The sequence below is a fragment of the Paramormyrops kingsleyae genome, chromosome 6, assembly GCF_048594095.1.
Source record: "Paramormyrops kingsleyae isolate MSU_618 chromosome 6, PKINGS_0.4, whole genome shotgun sequence".
In the NCBI taxonomy this organism is placed as follows: Eukaryota; Metazoa; Chordata; class Actinopteri; order Osteoglossiformes; family Mormyridae; genus Paramormyrops; species Paramormyrops kingsleyae.
In genome coordinates this window covers 9,605,766-9,622,790 of record NC_132802.1, presented here as the reverse complement: position 1 = coordinate 9,622,790, position 17,025 = coordinate 9,605,766, and the positions used below count along the sequence as shown (strand labels likewise).

Below are 17,025 nucleotides of genomic sequence, written 5' to 3'. Positions count from 1 at the left end.
TTCAGTTACATTCTAATGGAATAATTATGAATGTTGAACGCTGGTCCCACCACCCCTCAAGGCACAAGGAAGACACACCTCCCGGCTCTTCTCTGTTCTGGCACCAAGTTGGTGGAATGAACTCCCCCTAGATGTCCGAACAGCTGAGTCACTGAATGTCTTCAAAAGACGACTTAAAACACACCTTTTCCAGAAATACCTGAATTAGCACTTCTGGCATTATACTTTCTGGCATTCCTTAAAAAAAAAAAAAAAAAAAAAAAAAAAGCACTTTTCCAACAGAGTATTAGATCGATGCTATTCATAGCCTTGGTTTTATTGAGCTAGTATCGGGAAAAATTCACTGTGGAGTCTTAAAGCACTTATGTAAGTCGCTCTGGCTAAGGGCGTCTGCCAAATGCTGTAAATGTAAATGTAAATGACAGTAGTTGAGTATGATCCCTGGATGTTGTTTCAAGCTGTTCATGTCATGTCAGGCTCAATGCCCATCTGGCCCAGGTTCGGGTGTCTTTTCCCCATCTGGCTAGTAGGTGTCGCTGGCCGTTCAGTTTGCCCTTGTGTGTTTATCCCTGCTCCACAGACGGCCTCATAGCTCTGTGGGCTGAGAGTGCGACTTTGTGGCAGGTGTGCCTTCAGTATTCATTACTTGTTTATTTTTCCCTAGCGTTTGGTATTATTTTCTATGTTTTGCTTTGTGTCTCTGTTTAAGTTCTACCCTGCCAGTGCCTTGGTTTATCATTTTGTCTGGTGTTCCTAGTCTTTCCTAGTATTGTTTGTCCTCAGTGTTTGTTTATGTTTCCTAGTCTCCAATGCTTGTTCATTGTAATACACCCCACCTGTTCCTTGTTGCTCCAAGTCCTTGTGATTGGTTATTTTGGTAAATGGTAAATGGACTGCATTTATATAGCGCTTTTTTACTACTCTTACGAGTACCAAAGTGCTTTACAGTTATGCCTCACATTCACCATCCACACTCACATCCACACACCGGTGGCAGAGGCTGCCATGCAAGGCGCCAACCAGCTCACCGGGAGCAATTTGGGGTTCAGTGTCTTGCTCAAGGACACTTCGATGGGGTCAGGAGGACCCGGGGCTCAAACCTGCAACTCTCCAGTTGCTGAACGGTAGCACTACCTCCTGCACCACCATCGCCCATTTTGCTTAAGGTTCTCACCTATCCTGCGACATGTCTCATTTATGGTGTATTTAGTGCCTGCTTCCGTTAGTTCCTTGTTGGTTCATTGTGACTGTTTTCCTTGTATGACTGTTACCCTGTGTTCTGCTGATTCCTGGTTAGTAGTATTCCCTGTAATGTATTGTAGTTCCTTCTTGCCTTTAGTATAGTGTTCTTGGTGTTGCTCCCTAACTTAATTGCTGCTTCGTCAGTTGCTTTTTACCCAGGGGCGGATCTAGAAAATTATTCATGGGGTGGCATTAAAATTATGAGGGGTGGCAACACTGAAGCAAGCATCCTTGCATGGTTTTTGTGGATTCAAGGAATGCTATTCTTTATTCGGTGTATACACTAGGGTGCACATTTTTACATTGTTCTATAAAAATGAAATGAAGGCTGATTTGTGATTGACTTGAATCTGATATCTGGATTGGAAAGTCAGATAAATTAAATGAGATAGCATGGGCGTAAATTTCATTTAACAGTAGGGGGGGACAAAAAATATAAAATTTCTCATGAGCAATTTTTGAAGGGGACACAAATAATACAGTCAAATTGTACTTATATAGATATGTCCCCACAATGAAAAACTTTGCTTCTATCATTATTATTGTAGCATGGAGACTGCGTCATTATGGTTATTTTCAAAGTTTTTCTCAGGTTCAATGACAAAGCAGATTTTTCTTCAAAACTATTTATTGCATTGTTTGTTATGTTGTTTACAGTCAAGCCATCAACATACAATAAATTTTAAACATGACTGTTTACATGCATAATAGATATTGATTATACAAAAAAAATACAGTGGGGTCAGTTCGGACGTAGCACAGTGCTCATTTAGTAAATGCACAGCTAAACAATATGCTAATTGTGGCCGTTAATGTTAAGTTAACATTATGCCAAGTCGTCACAAATAAAACAATGCATGGGAAACGGCTTTGGCGTGTTAGTTGCAGTGCACTATGCAACAAGCTATTGTAAACAAGCTAACGTTAACTAGATAAGTAATATTTTAATCGCTAATAGGCCTATAGCAGATTCGTGGAAAATAACATCGGTAATCAGCATTTTTGCCGCAACTAATTCATGAATGAGTCTGCATCAACTACATTAAAGAGAATCGCTTTATTTAAAGTGAATAAAATACCCTACTTACTGCAGTCCAACATTAATTGAGCCGCAGCCACACACCTGATTCGTGTGTGTAGAGTAGGTGAGATGACCTGGGAAAGCAGGCAGTTGGCCAAACCACTGTGAGGAAGGGGAGGGGGAACTCAACTGTTTCTAAATGCATTTTTTGCGTTTGTTTTTTTTTTCTTCTTACAGAATTATTTTAGGTATACATACATATATTTTTCATAATAGATAGTGCGATTTTTTTTTTTTATAAATATTTTTTTTTGGGGGGACAAGCCGGACAACCCTCGGATAGGGGGGGACATGTCCCCTCCGTCCCCCCCGGGATTTACGCCCATGTGAGATGGTACGTTAAATAGAACTGATTAGACATACTTGCTGTTTAGTTGTCATATAACTAGCAAGCATCTACCTCAGGCAACACTAAGACATGTTTAATTAAACATTCATTTGTTAAGTATGAAAGTAATTCAGTACCTGGTTTTGTTTCTTAACTCCAGCATATCGATGGACTGGACACGGCGTTGTTGTCATGTGACGCCACTTATCAAAGGTTCGAACAATCTTGAAGATGCAAGCTACTGAACAACATACTTTTGAAAATAGTTTACAGTTAAACTGTTAGTCATTGATATACGCGAAGATATCAAAATTAACTGCTTCGGTTTGTTAAAAATGCCGGAATTTGTCTGTGATGATCCCGCTGGTTGCACTAAATGTCTTTGATTCACTAAAACGAAGCAGTTCATAAGTTGTCGTTTGTTCGGACTACGCTTTAATAGAAAGACGATTTCGTTCTATTATTTACGGGTATATGCTATTTTTATGTCATCATAATAGAGCGTTGCTGCTGTAAATCGGTCGAGGAAACTTTTATTTTTAGAACACTGAGATACTAGTGCTGGGGTGGCAAATGGGGTGGCAAGGCTTTTTCTCAGGGTGGCAATTGCCACCCCGTGCCACCCCGGTAGATCCGCCCCTGTTTTTACCCCTCATGATCTCTTATTTTCAGTATCTTCCTTTCTGTTTGTTTTTGTTAATAAATCCATGATTTAACTGAGCCACTATGTGGATCGTCCCTCCTTTCAACATGCCCCACCATAACAGTTCCAGCATGCGTGACCAGATAAATTGTACACCTTGGTTCTGGAGAGATTGGGGAGATAAACTGCACACATTTTGCCCATTTCATATAACATGATTGTATGAAGGCCCAGAGCTGAAGAAATGACTCCTTAATGAGTCTCCAAACTATTATATATGTATTTTTAAAGACTTAACTCTTATTTTAAGTATAACCTCTCAATTGGAACTAGGCCTGGACTAGTGGTTCGAGTCTCCGCCTGGGTTACGTGTGTGGAGTTTGCATGTTCTCCCCGTGTCGTCGTGGGGTTTCCTCCGGGTACTCTGGTTTCCCCCCACAGTCCAGAGACATGCTGAGGCTAATTGGAGTTGCTAAATTGCCCATAGGTGTGCATGTGTGAGTGAATGGAGTGTGAGTGTGCCCTGCGATGGGCTGGCCCCCCGTCCTGGGATATTCCCCGCCTTGTGCCTGTGGCTTCCGGGATAGGCTCCGGAACCCCCACGACCCAGAAGGATAAGCGGGTTGGAAAATGGATGGATGGATATATATATACAGTTGAGGCCAAAACTATTAGCCTCCCAGGAATTATGGAACATTTTCCTAAACTTCTCCCCAATGTTTGCAACATTGATGAAACTTGATATAATCAAACATTCACCAGTGCTATTTAGTAGCTTTTGGTACATTTTGTAATATAAAATACATCAGCATAAAAAGACTCCAAGGAACAGGAGAGGGACTATTGTTACTCAGCATGCCAAAGACAAAGGAAATCAGTCTGGAGCTCAGAAAGAAGAGGCTCATGATAAGGGGGAAGGCTACACTCGTTTATATATATATATATATATATATATATATAATATAATATAAACGATCCATTTATTTAAAATGGAGGTGAATAATTTTATCACCTGCATGTTTGATTATCCTGGACAGGGCTGACTCTGGCTATAGGTACCATAAGTAGGCAGTTGCTTAGGGCCCCCAAATCACATCCAATGTGAAGAAAGCGAAATGGTCATCAGTTTTCTAGTTAGGGGGGGGGCTTCTAAGCAAAGCTTTGCCTGGAGCCCCTGAACATAGTGCTAAAAACCCAATAAATGTCAGAGTAAATCCATATCGTCTAAGAAAAATGTGTAAATATACTTTAAAAAGAGAGTAAATCCCTCACATTTCTGTATATTACATATAAATTAAATGACTGGACTCTTAGGGGGAGTATAAATCTTAAAAATTCGTCAAATCAATTAGTATCTACCACCCTGAAGCACACATTGGTGGGGGTGTTGTCCAGATTTGTTGTCTTCCTTAGCTTATGTCTTGAGTCACTGTACCCTGTAGTAATGACTCCTTTTAGGGCTGACTCCTCAAAAATCCCAGCCTTTACACTCATGTTCCACACCTGGGTGCTGACTGAGTGTTTTTTCTTTATTCCAGATCACCAGTCCGACCCTGAAGCCGTTTTCACAGCTATGTCTGCATAAAAAGGGGTAATGACTGCTTTGCATATAGTATAGTCATCCTGCTATATTTCTAAGCTTTTACGTTCAAAGGTTACTGAGGCAGTTTCGTCCATTCTGAAAGCCCACAATAGGATCATTTTACTGGGTGTCACGTGATCAGGATATAGGGATTTCAGTTATGCTGTTTCCTCCTACAGGGGCATGTCTTTATGTTTACAAAAAGGTAAGAAAATACCGTACAGCCACAGTGGACACAACACTACAGCCCATGACCTTCTGCAGGTCTAGAAAGTCTCAGACAAAAGTGATATCGAAAGGGGAATCCTTTCAACCCTGACTGAATTCAAATTTTTATTGTATCCCCAAACAATATCTGTTTTGGCCTTTGAATTTACCTGAAGTTAGTATTAGATTGCTTTGTTTGCAAGACCCTTTACTAAAACACCCTTCTGTTACATCCTGCCCATCACATCCACCTGACCCTCCAGTCTCCTCCCTCACGTGGCCCTGATGGGACACACCTGATGCCTCTCATTAGTCTGTGTATAAAAGTACCTGTTTGTACCATCTTCATTAGGCTGGCCTAAACCTTCTTGTTGCATGTTCCCTCTTGGTTTTCGGTCCTCCATTTTGATCCCCCTTGATCCAGTTTATTTCCAGTCTTTGTTTCGTTGAGTTCAATAAAACCCCTTTTCTTTCACCACAACACCTGCTCTTGAGTCATTCGTGGTACAACACCTGCTTCATAGTTAAGTTAACTGGTTATTCAATCTTTGTGAACAAGGCTTTGAGAAAATGTTGAGCACAGCTGGCAACTTTACTTTTTTGAATGTGTTGTTGAAGATGGTGAGCATTTTCAGATTCCATGCTGTTGCTTTTACTATTATTACTATTATCATCAACATCATCATCATCATCTCCGGCTCCACATGATCTTGTTTTTGTGGCAGTGCAAGTGAAAGGCTTGGAACGACACTTAATTTACATTCTCTTTTTCATGTAACCCAAAAAGGATCATTTAGACACACCAATTGATCAAACCTGGTCTGGACTATGGAAGGAAATGGAAGCACCCAGAGGAAACCTGCATGACAGAGGGAGACCATGAAAACTCCACTGAGCATACTGGAACCCCCAGCCCCGAAAGGGCATAGCAGCAATGCAACCCATTGACCCACCCAAGCTTAAGATTTACAAGTATCCAATATTATTTTGCCTACCTCAATTATTAATTTGTTAAATATACCAATAATGTTGGCTGTTTGTTATCTGTGTATTGTCTGTATATATAATTAGATGACAGTGTCGAAATAATACAGTTCTCACAACCAGATTCCTGCTATTGGAACTCCCATGACGCTACCTCTCATGCAAATGAACTTCCCTGTGCGATCAGTAAAGGGTATCTTACCTTAATTCATTTCTTTAAAAAAGGATGGCACAATATTGTATTTTTAAGCACACAAAATTCTTCACATGCCACAAAAAGCACTTTGTGTTGTGCGCACGGAGAAGTGTCAGATTTCTTCGTACCACTAGTCAACAATGGAAAATAAGGAGAAATCAAAGGACGGTGTTAAGTTGCTGGTGGGCATATAGTCTCTTTATCATTTAAACCTCCTTCCTATTTCTTTTGTTCCTGGAGAAGTCCATGCATTTACGGAAAGCAATAGTGTGCCAGGCAAACATAGATACCTCATCATTCTTGGGCTACTTTATAAAAGACAAGAAGTCGTCTGATGTCCCATATGTGCATGTTGTGCAATAAGGGTCCAGAATCTTAGGTGAGTTTAAATACTTTGCTGTCTTTATACTTCAACTGGTCCTTTAGCAATATATATATCTTTTTGTTTAGCAAATATGTTTATTGTTTAGAGTGCATCAGAATAAAAAAAAAAAATGAAAATTTCCAAATCTACTATCTAACAACCTTATAGTACCAATACATAATGCTCATAATTGATGTTGAACTTATATGTTGTGCTGAATTCACAATGAAACTTGGTAGAACATGATGAAATTGTTCAGGTACAAGTCCTGTTTGCCTAACATCAAGCCTAAATCAAGCACAAAAAGATCCCTAAATCATGGGGCCGGAACTTTGGATGAATTCCTAATCGAACATTAAATTTAGAAACTGTCACTATGGCAACTTCTTATTGTTAGAAGCTGTTTGAAGTAATTTTGAGACTAGTTTTTTGCATCTTTCTTTGTTTTGCAATCATTGTCTGTGCTGGGAGAAGCAAACATGACAAAGACCTTCCAGTCTGTAGTGCTGCTTGTCACAATTGTCACAATTGGAGGTAAAGACATCTCTTCCGCACACCAACACTTCGTGGGCTTTTATACATATGAAGAATTTAACAATGTTACCATGTATTAATGCTAAGATAGCCATTGTGATTTTTTTAACATTCAAAAAAATTAGATGCTTGCATCAAAAAGATGAAAATATTTTGTCTCATTGAACATACATTTCTTTTCAGATAGATATATTCTCAGATACTTCTGTTGTTTTTTTTTAATTATCCTTTCAAAAGGAATCTGTCTTAGTGCAGTAATGTGAAAAGTGAACGCACTGCATTTACATGCTCTGTGAAGATACAACTGTCACGTCTTAAGGTGAGCGAAGGGCAACAAAGACAGAACTGGGGGAGACAGGACTGAGAAACATGTATATACCATAGTAACGAGTGACTGATATAATTGAGGCATTGACATTTACCACTTGAGGATTGGGGATTGTGAACAGGACACACCTGGGAAGCAATGGAAGGGTTCTGCCGGACCTGCAGTGACCCCAGCTGACAATACTAGAGGTTGGACCAGACAGGTTGTGACAGAGCCCCCCCTCCCAAGATTTTGACTTTGGTCATAGGAGACCCTACCACAACCAGGATGGGACAGGCGGGACCAAAGACTGGACAGGACATGGCCAGATCAGAGCACACAGGACAGAGACCAGACCAAGAGGGACAGAGACCAGACCACAACGGACCCAAGAAAACAAGAAATACATAGGACTGGACTGGGTACACTGGGTAACACTGAGCACAAAGAGTGGATTCCAGGTAAGACACGAAGGGCAGAACCACAATACAGGACATACAGCAGGACTAGGGGCATAGAACTGGTAAGGGCAAGAGAACAGATCAGAAAGGCATCATGAGACACCACAAACTCCAAGACAAGTAGATGGACAAGAGAGACTGGTATGGAGAGACAGGCAGAAACACAGGACGTAGGCTGAAGGCAGACGGTGACACGAAAGGGATCCAGGACAGGGAATCAGGCAAGACCAAAGGGAATGGGGAGCGTCTGTGGAGTGTTGGCCATGGCGGGCCAAAAGTCTGGTCACAGGCGGAACAGTGGGACTGGAGGAGATCCAAGGGTTGGAAGGGCCGGAGGGCATCAAAGAGCCAGAGGGCACCAGGGGGCAGCTGGACTGAAGGGAGCTGAGGGGGCAGCCAGACCGGAGGGCACCGAGGGGGCAGCTGGGCCGGAGCTGGAGTGTGCGCCGGGTCCCATACCCTTTACCTATGCAGCAGAGCGGCCCGGGTGGGATGGGGTGCACCTATCTCCCCCTCCAGGAGATGGAGACTCAGACAGCTCCTCCCTTGGGCCCACTCTAAGTCATCTGGAAGGGTATTCTCTGGATGTACCCAATCTAACCTGGTAGCAACCAGGGAGTTGGGGCGGCAGGCTAGCGGTAACCTGCAGGGACTGAGGAGACCGCGGGCGGCGAGCCAGGAGACTGCAACACGGGAGCCGTCAGGTCACCAGGAGACGAGGCAGGAGCTGATGGGATGGCAGGAGATGAGCAGGGCACAGCGGGGCATCTGGAGGCAAGCAGGGAGCAGCCGGGGCACTGGGAGCGACCACTGACATTCCCTGCAGGACAGCAAACGAAACAGAACTGGCTTTGCAGCTCAGAACAGTATCCCAACCAGAAGCATGGTCTCACCTGGGTCAGGTTCGGGTGGCACGACTACTGCAGGGCCAGGTGTGGGCAATGTGGCCCTTCCGGGGACGGGAGCCTGGGACTTGGGCAAAGCGGCCCTCTTGGAACTGGGAGCCTGGGCAGCTCTCACTGGGCAGAACTCCGGAGGCACCAGGTCAGGCGGTGCAGCAGCTACTGGCACAACTATGTTCCTCTGCTTCTTCCTCTGGCAACTGGAAATGGCAGCCGGGGCTGTGGCAAGCTGTGGAGAGCCGGCGGGTGGAACTGCAGCGAGCTGTGGGGAGCCAGAGTGCTGAGTCATGACAAGATGCAGGGGGCCGGCAGGCTGAGTGGCCTCATGGTCGACTAGCCTCCACACATCAGCCATTAGCTGCCGGACCTTCTCCCCCTTCTGGAGATACTGATCTGGTGATCTGGGGTGAGTCCAAACAGCACCTCCCCTCGCACAGGAAGAGGGTTCTGGCCTCTGGGATCCTCCATACTGCGGGATTTCTCCTCCATGCCAGCTATTCATCCAATAGGACAAAGAAGTCCTCTGCTTGCAGGCAAGGTGGTGCCAGTGGATTCCACGGCCCTGTTGCCCTCTTGTCCCCCGGATGAAGGGCAGCCTGGAAGGCAAGGGCTGCTGTGGGAGTTCTGTCATTCAGTTGCATCCTAAGGTGAGCATAGGTGGAAGGATCCCAAGAATGCAGCCACGAATGGAGGAAAAAACCACAAAGGGGGCAACAGGGAATAATGACAGAACTGGCGTGACAGGACTGGGTAACACGTATATAACAGACTAACGAGGGACTGATACAATTCAGGTGTTGACGTTTACTATTTGAGAATTGGGGATCACGAACTGGACTCAACTGGGAAGCAAAAGGTGGGCTCCGAAGCACCAGCAGTGACCCTTGCTGGTCATACCGGGAGATGGACCAGATAGGTCGTGACAGCAACCTTTGAGGGAATCAGAAATAATCATAGCTTGTTATTTATTGAATTATATCCATAGCTCCTCAGTGAAGGATAAAACCAACAATATTATTTTTGTAAATGACTTTTTGTGTTAGAACTGGTCTTTCTACTAACCTGAATTACGTTTCCAGGTAAACTATCAACGTGGTTACTTCTAAAAACAATACATTCATCATTTAGTGGTCTTAATTTATGCAATATACGGTATCTATACTATCTTCTTCAGAAACTTATAAGCAGAGGATAATTGGAGGCCAGGTTGTGGTACCCCACTCCATTAAGTATCAGGCATCCATCCAGTATGGCAAGCAGCATTACTGTGGGGGCACCATCATCCAGCCTCAGTGGGTTTTGTCTGCCGCCCACTGCTGGAGGCCGTGAGTACTGCATGCTTAATATAGACAGACCCACAAAGGGCTTGTTTTGAAAAGGAGGACATATTAATTAAATCCCAGGGGTTTAAAATATCAGTTGGGAGAATATACCTGCCAGCATCTACAGTGGTCACACAGAATTTGTAAAATAGTGTTAAACAGTGAAAAACTACAGTAGCATATGTTTCTATGCATTTTATAGGAGATACAGTGCTTAGTATGCGACAGAGGAGATCTATTCTGATTATTGACTAACAAACATATTGTATAAAATGATTCTATAACATCTACAAGAGCATTTCATATAAAAGCACAGAAAAGATACTGACACTGATTTACCTGCATATTTCAAAGGAGTTTTTTGATCAAAGTGGTTCTGGGCGAGCATAATCTTTATGTCGCGGAGGGATTTGAACAAGAGTCCAACGTCTCAAGAATCTTCATTCATAATAACTACAACTACAAAACCTTCAACAACGACATCATGCTCATAAAGGTAAATGGTGCCACACATTGGTTTGGGTTTTGGCCGGATTATGGAAGCTTTCATGATGAGGCTATTATTTTACAGCCAGCATTGCCACCTAGAGGCAGGTGGGGTTATGACAGGATACATTGTCACTGTACTGTGCTCAAAACACAAAATTTTATCCAATATGATTGTGTTTCCTTTATTTGAAAAGATTTAACCGCCCTATGTCTACATCATTATTTTGAGAGAGAAGGCCGCCCTGGTGAAATATCTGATAGGCAATAATGACCTGAAAATTAGGCCAAGGAAGTATAGTTATGGTCTGTATGGTGGCACAGTGGTGAGTACTGTTGCTTCACATCTCTGGGATCAGGGTCTGAGTCTCCGACCCTGGCTCTGTGTGTGTGGAGTTTGCTGTTTGTATGTTCTTCCTTGTTGGGGGATTCTCTGGTTTCCCCCCATAGTCCAAAAACATTAATGAGAATAGAGTTGCTGAATGGTTTGTGTGTGTGCCTTGTCCTGGGTTATTCCCTGCCTTGCACCTAGTGATGACCAAATGAAGCTTCATCAACCATATTACCATATTCTATTTTGTTTACCTCAGTGGATGGTGTTCTGGGTTTGCACTGGGGCATGTATTGAGCCCTTTTTTGAATAGGAGAGCACCATCTAGTGGGGTCAGAAAATACAGCAAATGGTTCATGAAGTTTCATTGAAATATCACTACTTGTACCCATAGCATCTGGGATAGGCTCTGGCCCTCCACAACCTGCATAGGACAAGTGGGTATAGAAAACAGATGGAAGTATAATCCTTAAAAAAATGGATTGCAAATTATTCTCTTTCCTCATTGTTTTAAGGATGTTGTCACAATAATCTCTCCTTTTGATTCCCACTGGCTGGAATCTAACTGTGTTGCATTTCACTGTCTTTCCCCAGCTTAGTCAGCCTGCTAGGATGAATGCCAACATCGGGCTGGCAACCCTGCCTGGTGCCAACACTCCCCCACTGTCTAGGGGGGCCACCTGCAAAGTGAGCGGCTGGGGAGTGACACACGTGAACAGCTACTACCTCTCAGCAGAGCTACAAGCCGTGAACATAGAATTCATCCCTGATTGCCTAAACTACTACAACACAAGTGTGTCTGAAAATATGCTCTGTGCTGGCTCACGCTCTGGGGGCAAGGACTCCTGCCAGGTAATGACCTGTGGGTGTGAGTACACATCCCCATCCCTGGCTTCCTCATGGCAAACTGAAAAATGCAGCATTTACTGTACTCTAGAGTCTAAGGCAGTGTTCCTCAATCCGGTCCTCAGGGACCCACAGCCAGTCCACATTTTTGCTCCCTCCCAGCTCCTTACCAGGATTCCTCAAAAACGTGGACTGTCTGTGGGCCCCAGAGAACCAGACTGGGAAACACTGGTCTAAGGCAAAGACATGATCCCTTAGCTGGATTCCATATGGTGAGCAGAGTTAAGGCAAACTGGAACAGGAGTAGAGCTTTATTCTGTTCCTAGATAACTTAATAATCACCAAATACACTGCCTGGCCAAAAAAGTAATCACCATTTGAATTGAACAAATACTTAACAGCCAATGACTGGATCATTATTACAGCTCAGCAACGTTATGCAGGAGTAAAGTCAGCTGAGTACCTGAATCTACTGAATGGCCAGGTTACACCTCCATCCGTCATCAATGGATTTTTTTCTTCCCTGTTGGCATGGGCACATTCCAGGACCAGAATGCCAAGATTCTTTGGGTTTGAATTGTCAGGGTGGTTCAGGGAGCATGAGGAATTATTTTCACACATGACTTGGTCACCACAGAGTTGTGACCTTAACCCCACTGAAGGACTTTGGGATGTGCTGAAGGAGGCTTTATGGAGGTTCAACTCACTTGTCAATACAGGATCTCGGTGAGAAATTAATGCAAATCTGGATGAAAATAAAGGGTGAGATGTTGCATAAGCCTGTGGAAACAATGCCATGACAAATGTGCGCCATAATCAAAGCTAAAGGCGGTCCAACGAAAAATTCAAATGCCAACTTTTTTTTTTGGCCGGATGCTTTTGTGCACAACAGCACAAGCCTAATCACTCCAGCAAGGGTACTGTCATTCTGCTCCTTCTCCCCTTCAGGCTTGGAGGTGCTCTGATTTCTTCCTGTGTGAATAGTCCATACCTAAATTTTCGTGACTGTGGGTGTGGCTACCCTACAGTAGACTTCCATTCCTGATAGGTTCTTCCTCCATCATGTGCTTTCTGGAATTTGCTCCAGGCTTCTTGCAACCAAATAGTACAGTGTTTCTGAAGCTATGATAAACACTCCCTTTAGTGGTATGCAAAGGTATTACCCTTTGTGATGTCAGTCATAATGGTGGTATACAGAGAATCTAATATTTTCATGACAGTAGCAGGCTAAACAGCTCAGAAGGCAACAATGAGGATCGGTAAGTCTGCATCACTGGACCGTATGATGATAAACTATCTTTTTCTTCCTTCTATACACCTCCTGGTGGTTTGACTGGAGGCAGGGAAGACACAAACATCTAACATTCAACTTTACTTCTACTGTACATCTGTTTCTTGAGCATTAGCTGATCAAAGCAGAAAAAAAACTTTTGAGTTCAGTCAGAACGATGACATAAAAAGGCATTGTTTAGTAGTGATGGGCAAATGAAGCTTCACGAGCCATTTGCTGTATTTTTTGTAGGAGCTTCATAGGGAGGTATCTTCCTAACTGGAAGACTTTTGCATTTTTGCTCCTGCAGGGAGATTCTGGTGGCCCCCTGATCTGTGATGGCTTCTTCGAAGGTATTGTCTCCTGGGGCATTGGCTGTGGCAATCCCAATTTCCCAGGCGTCTACACTAAAGTAAGGAATTACATCCGCTGGATCAACTGGACCATCAGCAGTGAACCATCCAATTGAAATAATACAGAGTGGAGGTACAGTAATGCAGTGGTTCTGAAACAATGGTACCAGTGATGTTTAGCTAGTTCCCTCTAGTGTTATGAGGAGGTATCTTCCTTATTGACGTCGGTGTTAATGTGGTATACGAAGAGGCTTTCTCAGGTGGTACGTGGAGTTCAACATGTGCGAAACACTGCAGTAATGTATTTGACACTGAAAACTTACTTCCTGCCTGACCTCTGTAACTTCCAAAAGATTACGCTCATAATTCCTCAGATGCAAAGAATAATTACGGGATCCACATTATTTTGTTCATATCAGCACAAGTAACACATTCCAGCAGACTGATTTACAGATTGTATTTGCGTATTTTAGGAAGTGTATTTTAATAAAAGGTTTAACGTTTTTTAGTCCTGGCATGGGTGTAAATTACGGGGGGATGAGGAGGTTCTAACCCCACCTAATAATCAAAACTGGCCAATACACCCCCACCCCCAATAATCATGTCTCAAAATCATGGGTGAAGATCGCCCCCACTCCACCCGCTCCCACCACTCCCAATGTTCGAACCAAAGTGACGCCCTTGAGTCCTGCTATTGAAACACCAGTGCTGTGCATGTTGAAATGAGTGTGAGCAATTTCAATGCTATGAACGAAGAAATGGTATTAACCAACTGGACATTCAACTGCAGGAAGCATGTCATTGTACCACATTAAATACTTGTGACGCGGAAGCTATGAATATACATTGTAATATACAATCTGTATTCTCCAACTGCTTACTGCAACAATGGAATGTAGAAGTAGTTCATTTAAAACATTTATTAAGTCAATTTATAAGTTTGTTTTAATAAAAATAAATAAATACATAAATAAAAATTATTTAAAAACAATGGGTCATGGGTTCTTCCTTCCTGGGAAATATAGTTCTGGGCCAATGCGACCCTGCACAGAACAAGCGGGTAGGAATGGATGGATGGAGGATGGATGGATGAAGGAACTACCGTCCAACTTTTGCCAAAAGACTTTTTTGATAAACCTTTTGGGACTGTGCTATAAATGTAAGCTATATTACCAAGTATTATAAGTATAAAATAATAAGTATAAAATCCATGTACCTGTTTCAATGTTTAGCAATGACAATGTTCCAGTAGAATATTGCTGGTAATGACTTTTGTAACTATTGCATCACTAGTCTTGAATTCATGTGAAACAACAACAACAAAACTAAAAATTGTTGCCTCGCCTCTGTCAAGATTTGGGATTAAGACCGTTCCCAAGGTATCATAAAAATAATGCAATACACAATACATCACAAGTAACGAAGTACAAAACCTATTTAATCCTTGGAATGAAACACGCCGCCTCTGTAACTTCCAAAAGATTACGCTCATAATTCCTCAGATGCAAAGAATAATGATTATGATGCACCACATGTGCATCATAATGAACGCTACAGGCGGTCCAACGAAAAATTCAAATGGCAACTTTTTCTTTTGGCCGGATGCTTTTGTTCACAACAACACAAGCCTAATCACTCCAGCAAGGGCACTGTCATTCTGCTCCTTCTCCCCTTCAGGCTTGGAGGTGCTCTGATGTATTCCTGTGTGAATAGTCCATACCTAAATTATTGTGACTGTGGGTGTGGCTACCCTACAGTAGACTTCCATTCCTGATAGGTTCTTCCTCCATCATGTGCTTTCTGGAATTTGCTCCAGGCTTCTTGCAACCAAATAGTACAGTGTTTCTGAAGCTATGATAAACACTCCCTTTAGTGATATGCAAAGGTATTACTCTTTGTGATGTTAGTCATAATGGTGGTATACAGAGAATCTAATATTTTCATGACAATAGCAGGCTAAACAGCTCAGAAGGCAAAAATGAGGATCGCTAAGTCTGCATCACTGGACCGTATGATGATAAACTATCTTTTTCTTCCTTCTATACACCTCCTGGTGGTTTGACTGGAGGCAGGGAAGACACAAACATCTAACATCCAACTTTACTTCTACTGTACAAGCCATCTGTTTCTTGAGCATTAGCTGAGCAAAGCAGAAAAAAAACTTTTGAGTTCAGTCAGAATGATGACATAAAAAGGCATTGTTTAGTAGTGATGGGCAAATGAAGCTTCACGAGCCATTTGCTGTATTTTTTGTAGAAGTTTCATAGGGAGGTATCTTCCTAACTGGAAGACTTTTGCATTTTTGCTTCTGCAGGGAGATTCTGGTGGCCCCCTGATCTGTGATGGCTTTTTCGAAGGTATTGTCTCCTGGGGCATTGGCTGTGGCAATCCCAATTTCCCAGGCGTCTACACTAAAGTAAGGAATTACATCCGCTGGATCAACTGGACCATCAGCAGTGAACCATCCAACTGAAATAATACAGAGTGGAGGTACAGTAATGCAGTGGTTCTGAAACAATGGTACCAGTGATGTTTAGCTAGTTCCCTCTAGTGTTATGAGGAGGTATCTTCCTTATTGACGTCGGTGTTAATGTGGTATACGAAGAGGCTTTCTCAGGTGGTACGTGGAATTCAACAAGTGCGAAGCACTGCAGTAATGTATTTGACACTGAAAACTTACTTCCTGCCTGACCTCTGTAACTTCCAAAAGATTACGCTCATAATTCCTCAGATGCAAAGAATAATTACGGGATCCACATTATTTTGTTCATATCAGCACAAGTAACACTGTCACACCCCGCTCCATCTGCTCCTGATGTGTGCCACACCCACCTCGTTACCTCGTGTTCAGCCCTGATTGTGATCACCTGTGTCCTGTTATGTCTGGCTAGTCTTTTGTATTTAGTCCCTGTCTGAGTTAGTCTTCCCAGATTAGTCATTGATGTTGTCCGGCGTTGTGCCTGGTCTTGTCCGTGTCTGCCTGTCTGTGACCAATAAAACCACGTGTATTGGACTGAACGGCTCCGCTTGCCTGGTTCCCCGTTCGCCTGCACGCCGGATCCTGACAAACACATTCCAGCAGACTGATTTACAGATTGTATTTGCGTATTTTAGGAAGTGTATTTTAATAAAAGGTTTAACGTTTTTTAGTCCTGGTATGGGTGTAAATTATGGGGGGATGAGGAGGTTCTAACCCCACCTAATAATCAAAACTGGCCAATACACCCCCACCCCCAATAATCATGTCTCAAAATCATGGGTGAAGATCGCTCCCGCTCCACCCCCACCCGCCACTCCCAATGTTCAAACCAAAGTGATGCCCTTGAGTCCTGCTATTGAAACCCCAGTGCTGTGCATGTTGAAATGAGTGTGAGCAATTTCAATGCTATGAACGAAGAAATGGTATTAAGCAACTGGACATTCAACTGCAGGAAGCATGTCATTGTACCACATTAAATACTTGTGACGCGGAAGCTATGAATATACATTGTAATATACAATCTGTATTCTCCAACTGCTTACTGCAACAATGGAATGTAGAAGTAGTTCATTTAAAACATTTATTAAGTCAATTTATAAGTTTGTT

At 42.9% G+C, this 17,025-nt stretch overlaps 1 protein-coding gene across 3 annotated transcripts; it reads left to right on the top strand.

The window, feature by feature from the left end:
• Positions 1 to 6,389: 6,389 nt before the first annotated feature.
• LOC140591870 (trypsin-like) lies at positions 6,390 to 17,025 on the top strand. Of its 3 annotated transcripts, XM_072713608.1 has the most exons (7): positions 6,390 to 6,642; positions 7,102 to 7,161; positions 10,006 to 10,156; positions 10,508 to 10,649; positions 11,565 to 11,822; positions 13,397 to 13,572; positions 15,754 to 17,025. In XM_072713608.1, exons 2-6 carry the CDS (start codon positions 7,107 to 7,109, stop codon positions 13,553 to 13,555), a joined length of 765 nt encoding a protein of 254 aa, XP_072569709.1. In that variant the 5' UTR covers positions 6,390 to 6,642; positions 7,102 to 7,106; the 3' UTR covers positions 13,556 to 13,572; positions 15,754 to 17,025. The 3 variants fall into 3 exon arrangements, with proteins under 3 accessions (XP_072569709.1, XP_072569708.1, XP_072569707.1); XM_072713607.1 differs by lacking the exon at positions 15,754 to 17,025 and having other exon boundaries at positions 13,397 to 14,375; XM_072713606.1 differs by lacking the exons at positions 13,397 to 13,572; positions 15,754 to 17,025 and having other exon boundaries at positions 11,565 to 13,375.